The sequence below is a fragment of the Seriola lalandi genome, unplaced genomic scaffold, assembly GCF_002814215.2.
Source record: "Seriola lalandi dorsalis isolate HSWRI2012SDOR001 ecotype SW California unplaced genomic scaffold, Sedor1 jcf7180002054331, whole genome shotgun sequence".
NCBI classification, from domain to species: domain Eukaryota; kingdom Metazoa; phylum Chordata; class Actinopteri; order Carangiformes; family Carangidae; genus Seriola; species Seriola lalandi.
Window position 1 is genome coordinate 349856 of NW_019524884.1, and position 26685 is coordinate 376540.

The 26685-nt window shown below is 42.0% G+C and overlaps 1 protein-coding gene across 1 annotated transcript; it reads right to left on the reverse strand.

Moving 5' to 3' along the window:
* Nucleotides 1–3626: 3626 nt before the first annotated feature.
* Nucleotides 3627–25536, reverse strand: mbtps1 (membrane-bound transcription factor peptidase, site 1). Its single transcript, XM_023407234.2, has 23 exons — nt 25366–25536; nt 20752–21342; nt 18386–18649; nt 16789–17004; nt 16463–16573; nt 16090–16199; nt 15272–15388; nt 14536–14603; nt 13691–13793; nt 12735–12886; nt 11706–11867; nt 11068–11212; nt 10490–10678; nt 9736–9908; nt 9513–9628; nt 9192–9348; nt 6954–7078; nt 6750–6827; nt 6477–6617; nt 6225–6356; nt 5877–6003; nt 4978–5108; nt 3627–4632 (listed from the first exon to the last, which is right to left on the reverse strand). Exons 2-23 carry the CDS (start codon nt 20978–20980, stop codon nt 4427–4429), a joined length of 3252 nt encoding a protein of 1083 aa, XP_023263002.1. The 5' UTR covers nt 20981–21342; nt 25366–25536; the 3' UTR covers nt 3627–4426.
* Nucleotides 25537–26685: the final 1149 nt, after the last annotated feature.

Consider the following 26685-nt stretch of genomic DNA (forward strand, 5'->3'; position numbering starts at 1 on the left):
GCCAAAAACGCTTTATTTGAATTCAACTAAAAAAAAAAAAACTGAAAAAAAAAGCACAAACGTCACCTTATTTCACTTGTGAAATTGGATTTCTGACTTAATTTCATGGATGAAAATGAAAAAGCTACACAAATCAATTTCCTGCTGTACAGTCACAGGGCAACAAATTGTTCCCTGTAGGTTAAAGCCGGCTCTCTGAAGGGAAGGAAAGTCATGGACTCAAGCCGCATGTCATTTGTTGATTTGCTTTCATAACCCTTCTGTTTATAATTTACAAGAACACAAAATAATCTCATTAATTCTCTTTGAACAGGAGCGAGCCACCCACGCCCACAGGATCATGGATGGAGATAACGGGAAAGAACTGTATGTATGGAGGTCCGTTCACAGTTTAAGTGTTACAGGCCTGCCGCTGTCAGTGGGGGGAAAAAAGTGGGATAAAGTCGCTCAAATCTTGGCCATAAAGTCCTGAGTCAAGACTAGCAAGTCTCAAAACAAGTAAAAGTCCTAAACTTTGCATTTAGCAACAAAATCCACAAAGATAATTAATGGTTTGTATAAGCAAAGCTAGCAACATGACTCTAACATGACGCATTTCAGTGTCGGTCCATCTCAACAACAATTGGATGGATCGCAATGAAATTTAGTGCGATCATTCAGGATGAAACGTAATCCTCTAACTTTTCCTCTAGTGCCGTCACCAGGACAAAGTGTTCATTTGACCAGTACTTTGGTTTATTACCAAAGCGCCTGATATTCCCGTGAACCTCCGCTGTAATTGATGAGTTGATTCACGGTGCACTTGTGCTATATCATCATTTTTAATGTTTGGGCTGGAGCAGGATATCAAGTCATTCCAAGTCAAACGGCTGAAGTCCAAGTGCAGTGATGAGTCACTGGTGTTAAAGGCAAAGGCGAGTTTCAAAACTTTTTTGGATGTTGTCATCCCGTTCATGTCTGGAGTCTGATTCAAATCATGTGGACCGGAGTCACATGACTCCTTTTTAATAAAAAGTTATGTCACATAATCAGTAAGGTTCCTTCCGAAAACTCAAATCAGCCAGCGACACACTGAAGTCTTGAGGGGACACAGGGGAGACGTGAAGGAGGACTGATGAGAGTGGGACATGTGAACAGGTGAGGCAGCAGGAGTGTTTGAGCCTTTGATGCTGGCACAGACGTTAATGGGTAAAGTGGACGGGGAGAGGTACAGGCTGGTAGGACATATGACGAGGGAGGAACCACAGAACCTGAGGGGGGTTGAGCGTTCAGCTCAGAGCCACCACGGTGTCTCTTTCAACTGCCTGTCCAGGACGTGAGGAGGCGACCTGATTGGCCCGACAGGAAGTCCTGGCATCTGGGAACCGTGGAGGGAAAGAGGGCATGTGACCTCCACTCACCACCAGCTTTCCCAAATCTTGTTAGCACAGCTAGCTGGCTCCGGGGTTATTTCCCAGTTTCCCAAGGTTCCGAGGGAGATTAGTTCTCCAGTGGGGCCGTCATCCAGCAGGACGGGTGACAGATTCACAGGCTGATCTGGCCTATTAGGCTCGGATAAGGAGCCAAAGCTCAGACCCCTGAGCACACAGACGCACATCACCTCTGATGAAATCAACCTGCATCACTGATTTCAGCCCATAACCAATACTAAACCCACGGGTGAGATGGAATTAGTCCATTCAATGTATAATTAACTACTCCACAGAGAGGAATGCAATAATTTCTTCTCAACGATCTATCAGGGAGACAGTCTGAAAGCGTTTTACGAACCTGCAGAATTAAAAGGAATTAGCTCGTGTCAAATGTAACCTCAGTTTTTTTTTTATGCTGAAGTTGCCTGTGGTGACTGTAGCCAACTGTTTAGGTCGGTTTCATCTCATCTGCTGAACAACCCTCCACGAAACAGCAACAAAAATAAAGACCAAAACTGACGGCTATTGCTGACTGAGCAATTCCCAGTTATTTCTCATTTTAATTCGATAAACGATTCTGCTCAGTCTACACTCTGCAAGCTGCAGCTCTCCACCACAAATAGGTAAACCTTGAGGGCGTCCTGATGGTTAAGACACACACCATTTATTGTAATCACAATGCTCCCAAAGTACCACCAAAAACGTCTTCTAAATGGTTCTGCTCTATTGCTCAGGGGGTGGTGGCCGGTTCAATTTAAACAAGCTGGAACAGTTCAAGATGTTGTCTCTCTATGAAACCAGTGAAGTCATTGGTTTTCTCTTGTTTTTGGTGGTGGGAGATGTGTTCATGCTCACAGGTATTGATTTAACTTCCTGATAGTATTGGAACAACATGGATTTGTACTTTATCCACAGGGGCAAAACACGAGTAAAGACAATGCTGTAATTGTTGCCAGAAGAAAACTAGAGACCATTTTGTGATCGGACATCAGCTGCTGTTGACGATCCGACCCATGAGTACTCAGTAGTCATTACTATATTATCACAAGTGCTCAGTACTCATGGTCGGACCACATCCATCTCTAACCTCGGCCTTCATCTTGCACGGTTTTGACGCTATCGCAGTGACAAAATCTTTCCACAGACAGACAGACAGACAGACAGACAGACAGACAGACAGACAGACAGACAGACAGATAGACATATAAACACCTGCCAGAGAAAATCGCCTCTGTGTCTCCAGGACCACAAGGTGAAAACAATAACAGCCACTTGCTGTTGCAGCTGGTAAAAAATAGAAAGCACTATACCCAGTTGTATGATTGAGCTGTTTGTTTTATACACAAACAGAAAAGTCGGGTCTACTGGTCCCTGAAGGCAACAGTGCACATTATACTTTAAATTGTTGAATGGAACAAGGTGCTTCAAGGCACATGTATGTGGTCAGCAAATGTCATGGCCAACGTGTTAAAGCCAGGAATTAAAAAAATACAGACAATTTTTTACTTTGGTACCATCTGGTGGTCAGATCAAGAACGGCACCGTAGCAGACCACTTGTCCCACACAGCTAACATGTTTTATCTATTTTGGATTCTCCAGCTCTCTCTATTCTCTCAAAGGCCAGTATTGTCAAGATAGTTTGCAGTTGGTCAGGTGTGTCTGCCAAACTTCAAAGGTGAACTCAAGTTGAATTTACTGTTAAAGTTTAATTCACTTAAGTCAGCAGATCTGCACTTTACTTCAAGGGGAATCTCCAATGTTAAACATCAAAGTGTGTTTACAGGTCTCGGAGCCGATGTAAGAATAGTTACATGAAGCCTTTTATGGCTCCAGAGAGGGCTGAGAGAGATCTGACAAATTACCTCAAGTGATGTCACTTGAGTCAGCATCACACAGAGCTGAGGACTATTGGGGGGGTGGGGGGGTGGAGTTAGAAATGACTACGCTGACCAGACCTCTCCTCATCTTTGCTGGAGGCTAGCAGCTCACGGCTACGCCAGCCACTACTAGCATAGCACACCCAAATCTCCGACTGTCAGTGGTTGAGTTGCATTGTGGGTAATGTAGGCACCTGAGGTTCATTCTCTATGAATAGTCAATATGAAGCCATTTCAAATCTTACAAATCTCAGTTACTACAAAGCCAACTGCAATAATAATAATGTATATATCAAAAACACAAAATGATCAGGAGTAAATAAGGAATGAGATCACTTTGATTATGCTTTTTTAATTGATGAGATATATCTGAACGAGTCTGTCAATGCTACTTTGTTGACCGTGAGATCATGAAGGAGGGTATCAACAGAATGCCTGGCCAGAGTTCATTAATCATAGAAAATACAAAACAATGAAAAGACAGTGAGTTTAAGCAGATATGGGCAGGACTTACAAAATGGTAGAAGATGACAGAGGCGGAGACAGTTTGATTATCCAATGGTTCTCATGTTGGAAACATGACTGCATGTGTGTGGGGTGTGTTTCTGTCACTGTGTATGCCAACTGCTTCATTCTGTGTACAGTATGAAATGTATTTTTGTGTGTGTGTGTGTGTGCGTGTGTTAGGGTACGAACAAATTCAATAAATATAAAAGTCAGACACATTTCATTCATAAAGAAACAGTTTGGTCAAAGATAGAGGGAAATGTTGAACATGTCTGTCTGAAACAGGCTTTTTTTTTTTTTTTCTTTTGATCCAGATGTGTAGTGTGTGTTTTACATCATGCGTGTAACACTGTCTAATACTGTTCATTAGTCCACAAACACACAAACACCCACGGACAGCCTTGAACAGACAAGAGGCACAAAAACTGTTTCAGCATCCAAAAAGACACCTGGACGCTGTTCAAGTCCGGCAGGCTCGAGAAGTCACACGTCCACCTCAACGGTTCATTACGCTCCATGTAATTCCAACCCTCCAGTGTTGCTTTTCAACACAAGTTGTCCTTTGAACAGTTTTGGAGGTAAACCCAGCTCTCCATCCAGCAGCAGCAGCTGAGAGTTGCAGTTCCTGGTCAAACGGTGGGGTTTTTCCCGGTCGTCGTCTGCTGCTGCTGCTGGAGGTATGTGGGCCGTTTGATGCGAGGTTTCCTGCGCTTGGGTTTGCTCTTGGCCTTGGTGAGCTGGACCACGAAAAAGGACAGGACGACCATTGCTCCCAGGAAGGCAAAGACAGGGATGGTCTGGCCCACTTCTTGGTTGTAGTGACCAGGCATTATCCCTAAAGGGGGGGAGGGGCAGAGGTCACATTGGGCAGTCATACCTTTATATTAACTAATACATACTGCCACATTTAAGGAAACATGCTAAAGTTTATTGTTTTGTAGCTTTGTGTTGATACAAAAAATGGTCTTTGTCTATAAAGCTTTTTGCTGGAGGGAAATAAGACAGTTTAGGGCTTTTCCTTTCACACATTCTCTCATTAATAATAACCAACCACTAAGATAATTTAACAGTGAGTGACAAATTTATCCTTCCATGTCTTATATCAATACAATTTCCATTGCGAAAGCTGCTGTTGTACAGAAACCATAAACACACTATATAACTGTGAACTGTGTGTTACCTCCAGGGATGTCCCAGGCCCCACTCTCTCCAGGAGACAGAGGTCTGACCTGGGGACGGTACGCCCTCATGTTAGGCAGAGCCACCTTGTCCAGATCCACTGAGAGAAGCTTCTGGTGCTTCCACAGATTACTGAGAGCACGAGAGGGAGACACAAAGAGAAAGAAACGAGAGGGAGAGAGAGAAGGTGAGGAAATTCTGCATGTGTTCAGTCTGTTTCAATAATATAATAATTATTTGACTCACTTTTTTCACCGATTCACTCGGGTGAAAGGTTGGAAAACAGGGATTTCTATGGTGTGGAAATTTTACGTCACTTGATAAGACATTCTCCAACACTTTCAGTTTATAACTGGAGCGTCTGACTAAGTTTTGATAACTAGTACTAGAACTCTTTGTTTGATGAACGTGGGCACTACTGCTGAAAAGGAACCAAATGAGTTTTATGTCTATAAAAAAAAAAATGAAGGTGAGACGGTGTCCAAAAAAGGCACTTGGCAACAGCAATGCACTGAAGGTGTGTGCCTGACCGACTACTGCGGCAACCGTATTGGCAAAAGAATGTTGCTGCCAGGAGAGACTAATCCATGTTAGAAATCCAAGACTGTGCAAATCAACAGCTTCAAAGTATCATGTGTCACTGAAATATGTCTCCCCTCTACTGGGGTACATGCCCACCTCTGTATAGAGCTCTGACAGCAGTGTGCACAAAGGGGAAATACATTATTGATCTCTGGATTTGTAAAGAAACATGACATGTGGGGAATTAGCATGAGAGCAGAGAGTATCATGATAAAACCAAGCTCCACATACAGAAACTCTTAGGAAAAAACAGACACAAAGGCACTGAGTGAAGAGTGACCTCTGGAAAATGTACTTTAAAGGCTTCTTCAGACCTACCTGGGTGCTGTCTCGTTGACTGGCTGTGGCTTTGCCCAAGACAGGTGAGGGCATGCTGGTAGTGGGCGGGGCTTAGGATCTCCAAGGTGAGCCTCCAGAACCTTGGAGTAGCGGTAAAGATGGTTGCCTGGAGGGAAGGAAGGAAGAAAAGAAGGAAGGATAGACGAAATGATGCGGGGAAGGAAAGAAAGAAAGAAGAAAAATTACAAAGAGGTGCTGTCGGAGCCATTTGGCATATTTGCATATCAGTAATTTATGTGCTTTTTTTGATTTGAATCAAACACATGATTGGCATATCATGTATCATATTGCTTTATCTTAAATTTATTGTGTAATTTCCTTCCTCACCTTCCAGTCTCTGTGGCAGTGGGCGCTCGGTGCCGGTGGGAGGTGCTACCCTGCTGTGGGAGTGGCTGAGGCTGGGAGGGGTCATACTGTAAGAAGTGTACTGAAGGAGAGCGTCCAGCAGCCAGAAGCAATCTGAGAAATCATCATATCACCAAATATTACTCAATCTGCTCAGCTGTACATGTTACATTCACACATCATCACACACATGATGGGGAGAGAGAGAGAAAGAGAGAGAGAGAGAGAAATTACCTTTCTGCCTGTGGCTGTCGTCGATACAGTTAGAATCTCCGTACAGGGCGATACGACCTCCCCCGTCAGATGGCGTTTGGTAAAGCCCGAGAATGGGAACTCCTTCCACCACTGCTGTCTCCTGCTTTAACACTTCCAGACCTGTGAGAACACAGGACACACACACACACACACTGTTATCCTGCATGGCTACGGGCCAGCTGTGTGCCAGCCAATGCACAATACACTATGCTCAATGCACCAAACCCATTACTCTAAGAGGGGAGCTGGTACCTTGGTCCTTCAGGTTCTTTGCAATGACTATTCCATCCTCTGGGAAACGGGCGATGCTGCAGCCTGAGGCGTAGTACACTGAAAGAGAAAGATTTATATTTTCTAAAAAACCGTCTGAAACTAAATGTACCAGAGATGAACAAAGAAAATGACAAGAATGCGTGTGTATGTGTGTGTGTGTGTGTGTGTGTGTGTGTGTCTTACTGTCATGATCAGCCAAGGTGAAGTCTCCCTCATACAGCCCGTCACTGAAAGCCATCCCCCACACTGAGATCAGGTCGTTCAGAGCTGGTATGTTAGCGCCCCCTGTGTCCGGCATCCACCACTGCCTGCAAGTTACATCAAAAAAATCACTTCCACAACCATTCATCCAGTCAACAAAAACACAGATCTACATGATTAACAATCAAGAAACCATCAACTATTGCCAAAAGTTTACACAAACAGAACCAAACTTCACTCAGAAGTTGACATCCACCACAAGCAGAGGAGTGATTGAGGAAAATAAACATGAAAACAAAGTGAATTTCACATCAAGTCAACACAATCTGACTCAGAATAACTCCAGGTTGTCAGCAGGTTTCATTAGAATGAAAATAGTAACTATAAAAAAAATCCTACAAGAGAATTTACATAAAGACACCTCACAGCTGCGGTACATTTATACAGTGACAGGCTGAGTTCCTAATTCAGTTGTTATGTGTCTGGATCAATTTGTCCAGAAAAGGCAAATGAACCATCTCCATTCAATTAAAAGTGAGTTACACAGCTTAATATTTTGAAGCTGTAAAGACTATATTTAACTGTGTTTAAGACTTTTAATCCTGTGGACACTGTGTGACAGCTTGGGCGGGATAGGAATGGGGCAGCAAGGAGTGGTGAGTAATTATTAGCTCTGCATGAGGAGGCCTGAATCGGAAAAGTCGTGATATATTACATCTATTACAGGGCGAGGAGGCATAAATAGAGTCCAACACTGCAGAGATCGAGTCCGATAGAAACTGTTAACTACACATCGCAGTATATCATGCTATCATTATAACACAATAAAGCTTTGAGTGAGAGCACTGTGGAGGTAATGGCTGTTTAATCATTGAACTGTCTCATAACCGAGGAACGGGACACATAGATCATTTTAAAGAAATAGATACAGAGAACCCACAGTTGGAGAGAACCTTAAAGCACTGGTGCACTACAATACCAGTCAAGCTCCTCCCTACGACTCATAAAAAACACCTCTGCATTACTTATTGAATTTGTCTGGAATTGCTGTGGCTGCAAAATCTGTTTTTTTTTTTTTTTTTTTTTTTTTAAGGATCAGTGCTACTACAGTTTTACACTTCTTAAAAATGTTCTGCAATGCAGTGATATGCAGAATGCTGCTCTGCAAATGTAATGACAGGAAATCTTTTTTAAAACATGAGGCATTGTCACTTCAGTCAGCGACAATTTGTGCCTTTCAAAAAATAATCCCAGCTTTCCACTATTTATATATTATTACTATTATCATTTACTATGAGTGAACAGATTTCTGCCTTTCATTATTTTTCTCTGTGCTCTTCTTTGAAGTGGGCAGAGTTCCTGCAGTGTGCACCAAGTTAAATACAGATCTTTTTCAGGACCTTTTTAATACCACAGAGAATATAATTAATACTCGTTTCATGGTCATACCGGCCAAAGTGTGACAGTATGATGGAAAGTGTTTAGCAGTATGTAACAATTATTCCTAATGATATAATTAATTTAGTTAATGGGACCTGGAAAAGTGGCACAAAATGATTAATTCATCTAGGTTTTTGCTAAAATCAACAATGCCATTACAAGACTATGAGCTTCCTGTTGTAGCTAGCACTAGTAGCATTGTTTGCTACAGGTCTGATGGTGCCAGATGGTGACTAAGCCTCCACAAAAAGGATTGTGAGCACAATCCTCTGTTGTTACAATCTCACTTTTGGTTTATTGGTGTGTAATGTTGCCTGACGACTGGATGCAAACACGTTTTATAAGTAACATTACTGCTACTTTGATGACAGTTACTGGGCTGTTTGGTCACTGTCAGTCAAATCTGATCAAAAGCAGCTGTGATGAAGCGAATAACCTTGATTTTTGCTTATTTAGTCATGAATATATAATGTTCTACAGAAACACTAAGATCTGATGCCCAGTTTTCATAGGCTTTAATATTAAAGTAGAGATTTGCAATGCACATTTTTATGAATATGAATGAAAGACATTGCTTTCCAAAATAAATTAAACACAAACAACTTGTATCACCTAAAGATAAGGACAAAATAAAAGCAAAACCCAACAACCAGAGAATTTGGTTCAAATATTGATCAATTGTGGTTGTTGCACAGAATAACATCACTTTTTTGTGATGCCACGTTGTGCTAATGTAGGACTCCATCTCTCATAGTAAGAACAAAGAAGTTAGGTTTTTACCTTGTGTTTTCGTCATAGAACTTGACCTTCCTCATGACCGAGGTGTTGTACCAGTCGCTGAAGACAATAAGTGACAGACCGTTGTCAATGTCTCTCCTCAGCTTGGTGATCTCTTCAGGGAAATACTCCTCCTCACTGTCCACCATCAGTAATGTGCCTGCAGAGACACAAAGGCAAAAAAACCCATTAGTTTATTATCTCGTGCTCAGGCATGAGCAATCAGCACTGTGAGAGGAAACGCTTCATTAACAGCCTGCACCTGCGTCAATCATTTTGAAATCTTCACATCTGTTGTTGCTTCTTAGGTTTGTGCATTCTTACCGTACTGGCTGGCATCAAAGCAGGTGATGGGAGCTCCCAGCACCTCCACAAAGTACCCCATACTCCTCAGGTGCTGGTACATGTCCCTGAAGTTAGTGTGGATGTGGTCCCCATTCCTGGAAACATAAAAATAATCCAATTATCCACTAATCTAGGACAAAGCATGTATCCAGGAAAAACTTGTATCCAAGGCTAGTTTAATGAAAAGACTACAGACACGCACCAGTCGAGTGGGTCGTTTTTCATACGGAGGTTGTCTCGGGGAAAGTAGCCCGGTGGGTAGCGCAGGTTGTGGTATTGATCCCACAATACCCTCTTACTGCGCGGGGGAGTTGGCACTATCTTCACCTTGATGGGCAGTTTGACTGTAGAGGTCAGCTCCCCGCCCACCTCAGACTGGAAAGAGTGAAAGGTCAAGAGGATGTTTGGGTCATAACTGAAGTGAAGTCAGTAGTAGTTTCCATTTACCCCCCTAAATAAGCTCAAAATAAAGGGTGAATGATTGAAATACCTAAAATTAAATCGATAAAAAGCTGAATTATTTAGCTAAAAGAAATCAATAAACAGTTGAAAGACTTAGCCAAAAGTAATGGATTAATGGCTGAAAACGGCTAGCTACAACTAATCCATAAACAGTTGAAATAATTAGCTAAAATAATATAGACAACTGCAATAGTAAGTTAAAAGTTATGTGTGAATTGTTCAAATAAAAGCTGAAGTATTAGATTCATGGTTAAAATGGCAGCAGCGTGACTATAAACTTGACAAAACTAACCTAAACCTCGACAACTGTATGAAAAAAAAAAAAAAAAAAATACTGCAAAAGAAAACTGTGTATTGAAATAAATTGAAGCAAACACATGTGGAACGTGACCGATGCTGGATAGGAATGTGGATGTACGTCAGATAAAAAAGCCTGGGAACTACTGCTGAAGAAAAAGCTAAAACAGAGCTCTGGTGTCGCTGAAGTGACTCACATCATTTTCTGCAGGCGATGCCACTGTGACCATCACATGACCCTGAGCGATCCCTTCCCATGATGCTGCTTTCTTGGCCACAGAGATGGACACAGCCAAGTAGCCAGCCCACGGCCACAGCACCGGTGAGTAGGAGACGGCCACATCAATGTGATCGCCGTTCTGGGGGAGGTAGGGCTGCCAGATGGGCTGAACAGGAGAGAGCAACCTTTAGAAGACTCAGAGGCAACTAAGAGTCCATCATGATGAAAAACCAGGTCAGACAAGGATGAAACTCGTCCTTCACTTGTCCTCTTACAGCACTTTAGAAAGTAATTTTTGGAAAATCATCTCTCTATTACTGTTACTTTTAACATTGTCAAATTACCTTGTTTTTACTGACATCTATTCTTCTTTTATTGCTATTTGCATTTACTTGTTACTGCCCTCATTGTATGTCTTTACCCCCACTATTCAAAATTAGGTTTCTCCCTCAATGCGTCTTCCAAGGTTTATTAAATAAATAAAATGATGACGAGGATGATAACTATCTCATCCAAGGAACCTGAAACATGATTTTTCTCTATTTGTGTCGTCACCTTGTCCACAATCCTGCCGGTGACACCCATGCCGTTAAGAATGGTCACATTGACGATAGTGGGCATTCCTCCATAGTAGATGGGCTGAGAGCAATAAGGCCACATGTATGGACACTCTGTCAGGTCGATGTAGCTGGGAGACAGACTGGGAGAAGACAAAAACAGATTACGAAAACCAGTAACATTTTTTATGTTTTTTCCAAAGAAGGAAAAATCAAAATGCACACCAAAAGCATTAAGATGAGAAAGCACACTATACACTGGAATCAATTGTAACTGCTGTGATTTAAAACTAACTATAGCTGTTGTTCTCCATGAAGCTGTAAACTTTTTTTAAGAACCACAATTCAAGTTTTTCTGTGGAGAATTCCTTTAAAAGGCAACTCTGATTATGTAAGTTTGTCCCTTGTCTCCACCTTTTCCTCCCAAGAGTGAGGGCTGTGACAGCACAGGGTTGGTCTCCTTCAGTGTTAGGTAATTGTCGGGCATACGCCTACATTCATGGACACTGTCGGATCAGTGTAGCTGAGGAACAGACTTTGCCTTGTCTTGTGTGCATGGGGTTTCTGCATCGAAAAAACTAGTGTCCAATTCCCGTCGATGCTCATTTTCGTATCTGTGTGTACTGAGACATTTACCTTGCCTGAGGTCTGTAGCTGTTGAGTATCTGATAGGCTCTGATCAGGTCTAGTTTCCCATGGCCCTGCTCAAACATGTTCACCCCTGGCAACCTGCGGGCTGAAGCGATCAGAGCCTGCTTCATGGATGCTGGGTTCACCAACTCCCGGTTCAGGACAGTGCTGGAGGACAGAGGAGGACAGGCTGTGTTAGTGTGTGTGTGTGTGTGTGTGTGTGTGTGTGTGTGTGTGTAAGTAAGTGTGTGTGTGTGTGTGTGTGTGTGTGAATCTGCTGGTGTCAGATTCCTCATCTTATAATTCAGAACAGTGCTGGGGGAAAGAAGAAGGATGGGCTTGTGTGTGTTTGTGTGTGTATGTGTGTTCACAAATCGGCTTAGTTACAGCTTTGCAACAACGGGTCTTCACCGTGTAAAGACAGGATATTGACAGACTGAGAATAATACCAGACATTAATCAGTGACACACCTCCTTCCTCTGGGACACATTTCACTGCCTGCTCATGAAGGATTACAGCACAGGAGGTAATTAAACCACATCTAGCTTCTGTATTATACTACATGTATCATCTGATGTCAAACTCCTCTACAGGTCAGCTGAAACAGCACCCTCACTTGGACACATTCACAATCCTCCACGACAGGAGAGCCTCAGGGAGCTCCACACTTCATCTAAAACTACTCAGCAGATTGTCCAGTGACTCTCCGCCTTACAAATGACATGTTTTCATGACTGGATTGCCAGAATATCATTTCAAAAGATTATTTTTTTTCAATGTTTTTGGCTGCTTGCTAGTGGTAAGAATCCTGGAGCTGTGATGTCTTGGCATACAAATAATAATAAAATCATATCACCAACAACAGCTCGCACCTGCAGCTAAACAACTTACCGCATGGGAAATACACAGACCAAAAGAACTTCTAGATAAACACACAGTCAAACAAGTTTAAGATTCTTGCGTTTGTAGCCAGAATGAAAAGATCAAACTCCGGAAACTTTGTGAGGAAAAGAGTTCAGCCTGATGATACTCACCTGGCCAGGAGAGTGACAGCACCAGCCACCACAGGAGAGGCCACGCTGGTGCCAGACAGAGAACGACATCCCTCCTTCATCCCTGATCCGCGAACACCAGAACCGTACGTGACGATGTCAGGCTTCACTCTGCCGTAGCCACCTGGCAGCTCCTGCACAGAGACGGGACGCAGATCAGTGTAATTAACAGTGCTATTTAGGTGTTTTACAATGTCTGTAAAGCAACACAGAAGTGTCGTCTATTTAGAGCATTTTGTTTCTCTGTTTATACACACACGTCGGGTGTTTTCTGGACAGCAAGCACTAAAGCTGTAATTCAAAACTTAGAATAGCTCTTATTCACACTTTAAATGTATGTTCATGTTCAGTTCATGTCATTACGCCTACATCATGAAGTCACACAACACTCTCTAAGCTCTGCTATTGTAAAAAAAAAAAAAATATGGGCGTCCCAGTCATCAGATGTCGGATTGTGTACGTGCTGATGACTGACAGCAGCAGGTACCCGACAGGAACAGAAGCTAGGGTCTGAGCAGAAAGTAAAAAAAAAAAAAAAAAAACACCAGAAAAGAAAGGGAGAGAAAGAACATCTTAAATGGCTTTGATGCGTTCAATTTGGAAAGTGGAGTGGCAGAGCGAGGGCCTTTTCATGGCTGGCTGACGGCGGCTGAGAGGGCAGAGAAACTGTCTGTATCAGAGAGTGCAGTCTTAATAAGATTCCAAACCAGATGTCTGCTTTGGGCTACGACAGATAATAAAAGTGGTGTGTGTGAGTGTGTGTAAGAATCTGGCTGATGGGATGTGGATGAGGGATCAGGAGCCTACATTACGGTTGACTAGCTCAAAAAGCACAGAGTAGATCTCTGAGGTAGATGTCTGCTCTAAAGTTGATAAATGTTATGCTATGTTTCTGTGCTGGAGTGTGTGGCAGAGTGTGAGCTCCTGCAGTTGCTCACCCAGGTGGTCATGCCCCTGGAGGAAAACCTGGCGATGTTGTCCTCAAAGTCAATTCCTCCAACCCCGATCACGTCCATCTGGTCTGCTGGATTGTTTAGGGTGCTGAAAGAAGTGAGAAAATCACTTTAATTTAGTTTACAAGGCTTAAAAGTTCACAGTCCCATCCCAGCAATACGACATGAAAGTGTAACAACAGTCTCTCTTTCCTGTTGTGTCCTTTAATGATTTTTACGAAGGAGGAAGAGTCAGCAGATGTTCAGCACGGTCATAAAACCCAGTTGGCCGGGGGTCGTTTAGATAATTGAAACGGTCAAAGTGGTCTGGTGGAAGTCAGCATTTTTGTGGAACTAAATAAGGATTTCATTAAACAAGATAAATTCTACTACAATGAAAACACTTGCAAATGAGGAAAATATCCACGATATGGCCACAAAACAAATAGAAAATACTGAAAGACTTCAGCATTGAGACTATGGAACTTTTGCTGAACAGCGGCCACTGAGGCTACAAGTGGCAATTAAGGGATAATGCTACGACTATTTAGCATTTAATAGCAGCTAAACTCCTGTACTGAACTGATCAATGGTGCATTTATAGCTTCTGAATTGAAGAGAAAATAACATGTTTTTTCTTCTTTCAAAAGTTACACAATTTTGAGTAAGTGATCTGAATTTTCCTGAAGAAAACCAACGTTAGCGGCAGCAACCAACTTGTACCTTTGGTGATATTTACAAACTTTAACATTATAGTATCCACTGAAACATGTGAGATGGTTGTAGATCATAGTTTGTGTATTTTAGGATTAAGTAGTATGAATCCCACTGTGTGGAAGCGGTTAGCATACCCATAAAGAGGTCCATCGTTGCCGATAGCAGAGACCATGATTACTCTGTTAGCAGTCAGCTCCCACACCTGTCAATCAAATAGACAAATGAACCAAATTAGCATGGGAAAAAAATTCATTTTCCAATGGGTTACATTTAATCAGTACTTCTGATTTATTTCACTGGAACAGCAATAAGGTCACATAGAGAGCAAAGTACTCTGAGTCTGGTGGACTTCAATCCTTTGCCAAGGAGATTTCTGGAGGCACAGGTCTCGTCACAACAAGTAATCTGACTGCTTCTTTCACACTGTACACTTAAATCTTAATAATATGCTGAGCCACGCGCCAGACGTTAAATACATGAATCGAAATAAGCCCCATTAATCAGGGAAAAGCTTTCCAGATGACAATTTGTGGAGACAGAATTAAATATCTTAACATTCAGTGTTTAATGCAGCAGATGGCGTGTTGCTTATGTGCTCATCTGCGAGCAGAGAACACGGAGCAGAGCAGAGTTCAAGCGTTGCTATGCATGTGTCTATGTACCTGGTCTGACCCATTCACAGTCACAGTTGACCTGCTTATTGCTCAACTCATTACTACATTGTAAAAAGGGGTGTGAGGAAGGGTGGCTTGGGAAATATTTTTATGCCTAGACAAACATCAAAACATCAGCTCACAGTTGACCTGGTTAAATATTGGTCACAGTTGGCCAAATGCCGCCATGTGATGGTAGCATTCATGGCTACGTCACCTTATCAACAAAGGGGTGGTCCATGAAGTCAGGCCCACCGATACTGAGATTAAGAACGTCGATCTTCTTCAGGATGGCGTAGTTGAAAGCATCCAGAAACCATGAGGTGTACGACACCTGGGAGGTGAGGGGGAGACAAATACATTACATTCTCCAATGCATCCAAAACACAGTTTCATCTTATTTGAGAGAGATTTAGATAAATTATTGACTTGTGAAGAAGACTTAGTATAGTATAAGTCTTACCAGTACTTCTGGTTATTTTGTTGCTTGGTCAGACAATATAACAACAGTGTACAAAGCTGCACTGGAGCACTTAACAACAAATTAAATATAGAACAGCCTTATCATACAATGAAGAAGATGGACGACAGTGGATGGATTGGATGAAAATGCTTTAATAGAAGTGAATTCTGAAATTTGCAAGTAGTAAATAACACTGTCTGACAATACTATCTGAATGAATAGGTCATCATTTTGGGAAACACATTTATTTGTTTGCTTGCCAAGATGTAGATGAGAAGATCGATACCACTCTCATGACTGTTTGAAGCTACAGCCAGTTAGCTTAGCAGAAAAACTGCTAGCATGGCTCTGTTAGAAGGTAAGGAAGTCTGCCTAGCCCTACTGAATCTCACAATCTCCAAAACAGAAAAGTTTGTGAATATTTCTTGGGAGGAGAACTTTCCAAAATCTTTCAAACTATTCTTTTAAGTAACCAAACACAAATTTTCACCTTCTTTGACCTTTTATTCCTTTCTTCATTAAAACTCTGAACCACTTTTTGTGTGACTGGTATGTGGGGGGCATGTGCTTACCTGGTTGTTGGTGAACACTCTGAAGATGTGCAGCTCTGAGTCGGGAGCGAAGCCCTGACACTCCCTCATACTGGCTATCACTCCTGCTACAAATGTACCATGACCCAGGCCTGGAAAACAGAACAAGAGGTTGATCATTATCTGTCTGTCTCTCTCTCTCACACTCACACACACACACAGCAAGTGCTTAAACCAGACATAAAATGTCTACCACTTCTAGTGCAACATCAGCCTACTTGGGCTTCCACTACCCTTCCACACACTAAACGATATCAGTACCAATCATCATCAGTAACATAGTTAACACAATTGCCTTTATCATCGTGATTAACAACAGCGTTTTTATCATCATCATTACATTCTTCCACCTCACCATCATCCAGTGTCTTTTCATTAGTCCAGTTGGTCCTCTCTTTCACATTCTTGAAATGCGGGTGCTTCTCACTGAGGCCTGTATCAAACACTGCAACCTTCACGCCAGAGCCTGCAAACATACAAGGGGGAGAATAAATCTGTTTCATTCAAAGCAAACGTGGTGCGACCAATTATTCCAGCAACTAATACTTTTACTAAAACCGAGAACCGAGAATATTCATCTCTAGCCTCTATGTTGGAGGCAATCCTGAAGTACCCATTATATTTTATGAAATTGGGAAGCAGATGTTTACTAAGCCGAAAGGTCAAAGGTCAATGTCTTACCGGTGTGTCCCATCTGCCAGAGTACGTCTGCCTGCAGGATCTGGGCGACATGGCGAGGGATGGCCCGCAGCAGACGCCGGCTGGAGTGGCGTCCAGTGGCGTGCCAGAAACCTGAACCAAGTGACAGGCTGGTTCGTCTGAAAGGGCGGGATGACTGCCACGACTGCCATTTTTGCGTCCCACGAGTGGCATTGCAGGGTGCGGCAGGTTCAGGTGCTAGGGACACAGAACACAAGCAACTGTGTTAAAAGCAGAGCTAAATTTAAATGACTGTAAATGTGTTTTACATGCAGGACTCAAATACTTTCATAATGGAAACATCTATCTTTCAGGTTACTATAGGACCAAATAATGAAAACAGCAGAGTCCCCTCTCATCAACATGCCCTGTTACTGCTGTGTGCCAGTGTAGCCCCTCCTGCACACAGCAAAATCTTATGTTAACTTAATCATGCTCATCACGTTCTGATCCCTCATTTTAAGTCTCTCTCTTACTTTCCATCTCTTTCTTCTGTCTCTCTCTCCCTCCTTCCATCTCTTGCGATGTGCTGTGATGTGAGGCTGATCACACCAGGCTCATTTGAGCTAATCTTATCACAATTTGCCTCACTTGGACAGAACAAATTATCATTAGATCAGGCAGCAGAGCCCAAAGGGACATTTTATGCCTTTAAGTCGGAGTGAAATGCAGAGGCGAGGTCTTTTCTCTTCCTACCAGTTAATTACCTTGGCAGGTAGCCGCTTCAAGTTTTCACAAGTTCTGCTTCAAGTTCTCAAAAATTGACTCTGCACCACAAACACGGTGAACGAGGGCTTGAGTTTCACGGATATTCCACTCTATAGCCAAGTTCAAGTCTTATCTAAAGAAATCTACATTCCCAGGAGCCTGAGTAAAAATAGACGCTACAGACACTTTCACACCACTGATCCCCTCAGGCGACCACACTTTCTTGGTTTGTACTTTGTTTTTCAGTCCAAATACTCCCCACCATTAACAACACATTACAAGCTCCACACTGCAACTTTATATATGCCATATGCCAAAGACAGAGACTAGGAACATTCCCTTGTTTCTTTTAAAGAATCCCACGACATAAAACTGTTCATGCACTACACATAGCTTCCATACTGATACTGCTTGTGTATATGCAGACTGGGGGCACAGTGAAGTCTTTCATCCAGTGCCAGGCGCAAGGCGTGTGCCCCCGTGCAGGCAAGCCCCACCACACTGACTCACCTACTCCCTCCCAGGGTGAGCAAACACAGACATTCTCTGTCCTTTCTCCCATCTCCCATCCCCCAACATCACTCACACACACTCACACTCACACTCACACTCACACACACACACACACACACACACTCCGGCATCAACACCCCGAAGTCGGCCTGCACTACAAATTAAGATATACAATCCTTCTATGCACCACAAACACAGTGTAGAGAGAAATGCATCCTCTGACTCCACAAACAAAGAGATATTCTGTAAGGCGTAGCAGACAAACAGCTTTCTGTATTATTCTGAGTTTTGTATTTCTTGGGTGTGCCGACCTCAGAACTCCTGAGATGACACAATGACACCACATTATCAGACTTACAGGGAATGTATTTTAGCGAGCGGAACACTTTGCGTTGCGGCGTAACCCTCTTAATGTAAGGGTGGTCCTCTAGGGTCAGCAGACTGCTAGGCGACGCTTGACGGATGTGGACCAGCTCGAAGTCACTGGGGAAGTCGGAGGCTGGGTTCTCTCTGGGAACGATGTGCCACTCTAGAGCTCGGTCCCCGGCGTTCCTCAGGGCGCTGCTGATGTACAGGCTGCGAGCTTTGGCCGAGAAATACCCTGTAAATGCTACAATGTACTCTGGGGAGACAGAGAGGGGAGAGGAGAACGTTTTTTAGAATAACAGGCAGGACACCGAGTAACATTTTATTGGACCCACAGTCCAATTAAAGACAGTTCAAACTCTTTTTTGGCCCACATCCACACTCATGAAAAGTGCCTGAGCAACAGACGAGGAAAGATATGCTTAAAAAATTCAAAATCTCCTCTTGAATCAATGAAGTGTTAGAATCAGAGAAATCATTTGCAAAGCAACAGCTTCCTCTCTTTGTCAGTTATTATGAACAATTTTGAATCAGGTGTTTTAAACAAGGTATTTAGTCTCTGAATCCTTTCTAAGACCATGAGACAAGTGACTGATTGAAAAAAACAACAGAACCGTTTGTTGATTTGCTTTGCAATCAAGAAAAACCCGTCAGGTTCTCATTCCTTCATGAATATTTATATTATACAGAATCCTACAGTGTGAGGACAGAGCCTGAAGAGCAGGTTGTGCAGAATAGCTGGATGGTGTGTGAGCTCTGAACAATACACTGCTGTTGTTTTGATATAATATAACTGACACAAGGGTTTTTTCCTATGGCAAGACGTTGCGAACTCAAACGCCTCACTCTCAAAAGACACTAACTCCACTGAGCTCTGAACAACTGCACGGCCTCTCCTCCTCACTACATCTCACCTCTATTTTAAAATGAAACTATTAAACTAGATCCTCTCTCACTACGACAACCATCTTCTTACGTACGCACAGCAACTGTACGTCTGATCTTACTTTGAGTTAATTTACTTTGTGAAAAGTTTTCACTGGCACTGCTAATACTTCAACTGTACTGGATCCAACACCAGTGCTGAAGGGGGGTGGAAAAAAAGGAAAGTGACAAGGACAAAGTGAGAGGCCAGATAACTCAATTATCCTGTGAAAACAGATGGGACGGCATCTTGATATTCATTGGACAAAGGTGCATACTGAGTAGGCCTACCTATCAAATTGCTTATGACCTTTGTTGTGTGTGATCCTCACTGATCTCTCACATTTCTGTCATGTCTCTAGTATAAACAGCTACAGGACAAATTAAAAAGTGGATTCACTGAATTAATTTCAATCACATGTATCTAAAAAGTTGAGATGACCTGATTTTGAGTTTTAACCTTTCATTTCCTTCCGAATCATTTTGCTTGACTGATTTTTGTAGAGATGCATTTCAGCATCCCAAGCGTGTCCTCATATCTCCATTAGCGCTGTCAAAATTGGGCTGTGAACTCTCTGCCATCATTACGATACGCTAGTTGTTGAATTATTCGCTCATCTCAGCTTGACCTACATTTCAATTTCAATCGATGAAAGTGACATTGTGTGTGACTCCTCTCTGTCATGCGACGCATTCAGTGCAGCGACCCTGGCTTAAAGTCGTGAGGCAGAGGTAGAGCTGCTTTTTTTGTTCTGAATCGAATATTAATTTTCACAGTCTAATGTCTGTTTTTTCTACAACTTTATTACATAGAATCTTCACTGACAGCTCTAATTTCCATTGTGTTTTCTTAAAGTCACTTTCTTCAACAGTGAGATGGTCAACTACAAGCAACTCCACCCCTTCAGTTTTGGTTGAGGCATCATACCCATTAAAGTTTAACAGTGACTGTGGAGAGACAGAGGGCGTTAATGCTTTCTCTGCCTCGATATGCCCTGATATTTTATGGACTCATGTCAGCAATAAAATTGAAGAAAGAGCAGCCTTTTAAATTGAAAACCAGTATTCGCATAATGATCTCACTCTCATAGGAATAGTTTGACATTTTGGGAAACATGCTTAATTATCTATCTTGGCTAACTTAGTAAGAGGACTGAAAAAAAAGTTGAGAAATAGCGCACCTGGCTCTGTCCAAAGGTAACAAAATCCACCTACCAGCAACTCTGAAGCTTATCAATAAACTGATTATATCTGTTTTTTTTAATATGTATAAAAACAGGTTTTTACAGGACGTTACATGTCAGGCTGTAGCCCAGATATTCCAATTTAGCAAAATCTATGTCACATAGAAATTTCAGTGGGAATTCAGGAAGTGTTTTTAGAGCTTATAAAGACATAATTAAAACATATCCAACAGTTTAAACAATTTCTTACCATGTTCCACCACCTTGGAGGAAAACTCCAGCTTAAGGGTTAACTGGGAGCAGTTGGAGCCAGGCAATGAGGGGAGGGAGTCTGAGTTGGGGGCATGTTCTGAGCCAGATCTGGCCCCTCCCGTTGACTCCATCCCCACTACAGGCAGGAAGCCTGATAGCAGCCCCAAAAGCATGGATGCCCACACAGGTAACAGGATCATGTTGAGTTGAGAAGTAGCGCAAACCATCAGTTTGACCAAGCTCTTTAAACTTGAGCAGCAGGTATGCTGTTTCAGATGAAAAATGAGCAGCTAAAACCTGGATCTGGGTCGTCGGTTGGGACAGAGCATTTCAGGTCCAGAGCTCTAAAAAGGAGTCCATACTGCAAACAGCCTGAGCAGCTAAATTAATTTCTTTCGGCGTTTTCTCTCCATGGTGGTAGTCCAGGGAGGAGATCAGTGGCACTGCCAGAGTAGGAACATAGCTGCCATGTTGAGAACTGGAGGAAGCAACCAGTAGGAACAGTGGAGTGATGGGAGGAGGGCAGGAGCAGCGACAGAGGAAGATGCTGGTGTCAACTGAGAGTTCCAGTAGAGTCCTGTTTTTATTTCTAGAGAGAAAAAGAGATAAATCAAACAAAGTGAATAGTTAGAACAAAGCTCACTGACATTAAAATTGAAGTACATGAGTTTAGCACAAATACAATATCCTGGAATGATGAAGGCACTCTGATAGAACAACATCTACCAGCACTTTCAAACTTCCTACTACATCCAAAAACATTAATTCCTATCACTTCAGATTAGTTGCATATTGATTTTTGACTCTGCAAACACGTACTCGCTTTATATGGAATCAAGTCTCCATTAGTTTCACAGCTGTGGCTGCAAAACAATCTGCATCTGATGGCAGAAATCCAAGATCCAGATTAGAGCCCATCAAGGGTGTTGCTGTGAGGCCAGTTTCCAACAATCAATATTTAGGAATAATGAAAATATTATGAGAATTAATCATCTGGTATTTATTTTAACATTAAAAACCTCACAAACATTTTTAGCAAAAAGTCTGACCACCCAGCCACCAGGGCACGTGGATATTATAAGTTAAACAATATTTTTTTATTATTACAAATGAGGTAAATATAAGAAAAAAGTAAATAGTAAGGTTACTTGGAAATCAAATCATTCAAAAAATGAACTGAAAAAAAAACAAAAAACACATAAAAAATATATATCAAAGTGAACCTATGCTAACCAAGTGGCACCTCTAGGATAATAAATGTCAAAACACAGTGATCAAAAAAAATACTGAAATAACAAAGCCCCTGAGTGTACTGATTCTAGAAAGGGGTAGTTTTATTGCTTATTTGTTCAGCTTTTCATTTGTAAAAGGAGGATTGTGTTATTAAGACCATATACCCTCTAGACCACATATCCAAACCCTTACAGTCTGGGCAGTATACATAACGATATAACCTATAAACATTTATTGCTGCACTTTACAGCACAGCTTTTATTTCCTTTTGCATATCTTCCCTGCATATCTTCAATATCAGCCCTGATATAATCACTCAGTTCTGTTGATATGTTTTTGAGATCTGCTGTTCAGTGATAAACCAACTGCAGAAAAAAATAACAAATTAGTTAATTTTCTAACCCTATAAAGCATCAAGGTTAAGGAAAATAACATCACGTAGGCTTTGTTTCCGTCTCTATGCCTTCATGCAGTGTTCATTGAAATGTTCTTGTTTCCTCTGCTGTGCCAAGGGGAAGGAAGGGAGGGGTTGGGCGCAGCCTGCAGATGATGAGATGTATAATATGGTATTAACCACTCCTTCCTCATTTAACCCCTCATGAGGAGCATGTGGTGCCCTCTGGGAACAACTCTGTTGCTAGATAGAGCCTGTACACCGAGATAACGCTTTATCTTACCTGCAAGGATGACATGGTGTATGGAGTAATACAAAAACAGCCAAACACAACCAACCACAGATCCAAGCGAAGTCAGCATATAACCAATACATCATGAGCTGCTATAAAGCAAACTTTCAACAAAAATAGTTTTGCTATTTATGCTGCAATGAAACTCATCTTACTTCGCACAAAGACCCGTCCAGGTAGACAGACAGAGAGACCAACCACTACAACAACCAGCTAACCAGCCTGAACTGACCTGAAACTGTGTATGATATACGACTCTCCAACACACACACACACACACACACACACACACACACAACTCTGTATCCTCCTGGGCTGCATCAAAAAGGAAATTCTTCTCGGCAGGTACAGGATCATTTCCCTCTGACCCCAGGCTTGGGCAACCCAGTAATATAATACACATCAGCAGGCACACAGCTACCAACAAAACATAAAGGCGTGCGCACACACACACACACACACACACACACACACTTGGAAAAACTCAACACAAGAGCTCATGCGAACCAGCTCCAGGCCGACGGAGGGTCCAGCCCAGGTTACATAAGATGACCTCCTTTCCTGCAGGGCCGGCTCATACCTTTGACCAGATGAATACACGAGACAACTAATACATGTTGTTGTTTTTTGATTTATGAAATTACTCTTTTTTTTTTTTATGTTTCAGCAGTCACTCATCCTGATTTTGGGGAACTGGCTTCATCAATTAGCCTTTACATAACCCACTCACTTACTGTTAGTTCACTGTGGACCAGCTACTCTCTAGACTGCTAAGCTTTACTGCTGTACAGAGCACGTGTGCAACATGTTCCAGAGCTGAGCGTGAAGCTACACAGTAAGCAGCAGTATGTGAGTGTGCGTGTGTACATACCTACATAGTCAAACTTTTTAATTTTATGCAGACAAACCTCTATTGTCAGGCTGTCATTAAAATCAAACACTCCCATCACACAGCAAAAACAAGTTAAACACCCTGGATAAGCGTTTGTGTACTACCTGACAGCACTTAGTCCAATTACAGACTTGGTTCAACAGAGAAGCACAAACAAGCAGATTAAATGGCTCAGTAGTGTACAAATAAGTCCAGATTCAAGACAGACCCATGGCGTTCTTGTGGTGATGATATCTAAACCTGCTTTTAACTATCAAGTCAACTGAGTATAATTTAAGTCATCTGGTTCTCCTGTTGATGCCCTCATCTCCTGTATGGAGACTGTAACCCTAGCACATAATACTTATGGCGGCCTTTCAAGTTCATTGATTAATGAATATTATGATCATTGTGTGATAGAATTGAAATGTGTAGAGGAAGAGACAATTGAACTTTTGTGAAAAATCACTGAACATGTACAGCTCGTACTGCGTGTACTGCAGATGTCTCTATCTCTAAAGTTTTAGCACCAAGTTGCTCATTATGGCTGAAGTCGGAAAGTGCTCTGTCTGACTAAAATACAGTAAAGATGGTGATAAAGCTTTGGTGGAAGTTTAGAAACAAAGCAGGATATAACTACAATTGTTTAGAGGGCTCAAATCAAAGTGAATTTTCTGGGAAAGATAAAAAAACACAATATTTATCAGAAATTACACAATATCCCCATCTTCACTTTCATGTTATGCGTGTGGTCACAAGCCCCCCCCCTGCTTAGTATTAATGACACAGTAGATAAAACTTCAGATATGGGCTTAAATAAGTGATTCAAGTGTAAACAAATCTAATTAACAGCCCCTGGCTGGTCTAATCAAACAAGAGGGGGTTCAATCACTAGTTCCGGCTCGGGGCAGGATCCCAGTCTGTGAGAGAAAACAATACAGCTAATCACTACTGGTTTAGACCCAGGGCTGTAAAAATAGTCCCACTGGTTAGGGCAGGGCTGTAAAAGACAGGCTGGGACCACTTGTGTCAATATAACGCCAAGCCACAAAAATGACATCCTACCTCAGGGCGAGCACAGATTAGTAGCTAGAAAGGACCCCAGACCCAATCAGTCTACAGACACTGAAGAATCTGCCTACAGTGTCTCACACTGCGCCGCAGGGCACTAAACAGCCCAACTTCCAATGTTTCACCAATCAAACTGACTTCTGTTCTATGTAGTGCTGGTGGTTAACTCCTTGAACAAACCCAACACAATGCAAAATACACACATGTCTCAATGCCTATGGTTTACATTAGTGGGCGCATAAAGGGTGTAGTGTTAGAAGGATTTAAATACGTCCGGCACAATTTCACCCCCGATGGGGCCAAAAGACTAAATAAGTTTGCTGCTTTCTGTTGCGACACAACCTCTATTCAGAAAATTGTATCTTGAAACTTTGCACTTTAACCGGTGAGTTAATTAAGTCAATCAACAAAACAAAGCTATGCAGCCACACAGAAGTAACGATTTCATAAGTATAAACATTGCGAGCATTAGCGGACATATGCTGGATGCTCCGTGTAAATATGTACATATAAAATATGTGTTAGGACGACAATTATTTTATCGACAGTAAAATACATTGATCGAAAAGCATTAAAGAACGAAATAACGTCGCGAAGGCTACAAGTCAACATCTGAAATGGGTTTTGTAAACAAGGAGACATGCTAATGGGTTTTTTAGAGCAAGCAGTCTATCACATGTACAGCGTTAGCAAGCTAGCTTGGTAGTATTTTTCAGTATGTGCTGGTGTCTTATGTGATGAAAATACTCACCGAGCTGAACAACGTCTCACACTTGTGTGTGTTAAAGGCAGGTCTGTATCGTTTACACTCCTTATATTGGTGTGTTGATAGCTATTCGGTAGCTAGTTTAATGCTCCTCGAACAAAAGCTAGCAGCAAACTCACTAAACGTTACAGCCGCAGACCACTGACGTCTGGTTATGACGGGGCACCAGGTTTGATTGATTCATCCCCCTAAAACCCCGAGCACGATTTAACTCCTGATACAGTTCGGATGATAGCCGTCGTAAAGAGACGACCGTTTTCCGATAATACTTCGTAGAAACTGTACTACTATATAACCCACGTAATGAAATTGTTATCTCGATTACTTTCGACTTGCCTTTCAATAGCACCTTTAATCGTAGTAAGTGAAGCTTGGAACCATACCTGGCAACCCAAAGCACCTCAGCTACCACTTTAGCCCAGCCTTCTCGGTCACGTTGCGTTGTTGCCAGCAGTGGGCGCTGTTTACCCTCAGGAAACAGCACCGTAAATAAGACAGATTCAGTATCAACAGCATTATAACAGGATCAGGACACATTTGAAGATTTATTATGCTTAATTCACCAATTGATACCTGTAATACAAACCCAATAATCTTCTACTGTTTTAATTGGTTTAGCTAAAATAAAATACAGCAGGACTCTACTAACAGTTTGGTTGTTTTCATTTACATTCAGCCTTACTTTCATCCACCACCCTTGTTAGGTAATGTGCATCAGCATATTTATCCATTCACAAGCAAAACCATATGCTGTCAGTTATGCCTAAAGAATATAAATTTCAGTATAATTGGTTGAAAACATTAGGAGATAGCCACAGTGGCATCCTGCTTATGTTAAAAGTTTTCTTCATTAGAGAAATACCTGTTTACATTTAGCATCAGGTAAACCTTGATACCACACACAGTATTTGTTAAAGTTGCTTTTCAGTTGAGCCATGCTCATTGCCAAAGTGGCAGAATGTGGCAGTCATCTTCATTTTCTGTGTCTGAGGGGTCTTTGCCCATTTACTAACAAGTATACAAATCTTAAAGCTGCAGTGGATTTTTCAACCACTTGGGGGCAGAACATTTCCACATCAAGTTGACACACAATATATATATATATATATATATATATATATATATATATGGCTAAAATGCTACCAAACAGTTGCCTATGTGCTCATCCAGCTGACACCTTCTCGTGCTTCAGATTTGTAAGTTACAGCACCACAATCAGAGCAAATTGGTAATTTATAGTAGTTACAATAACTACTGCCAACCATTTCCAAGTAATGCTATATTTGAAGACCAGCTTTGTACCAT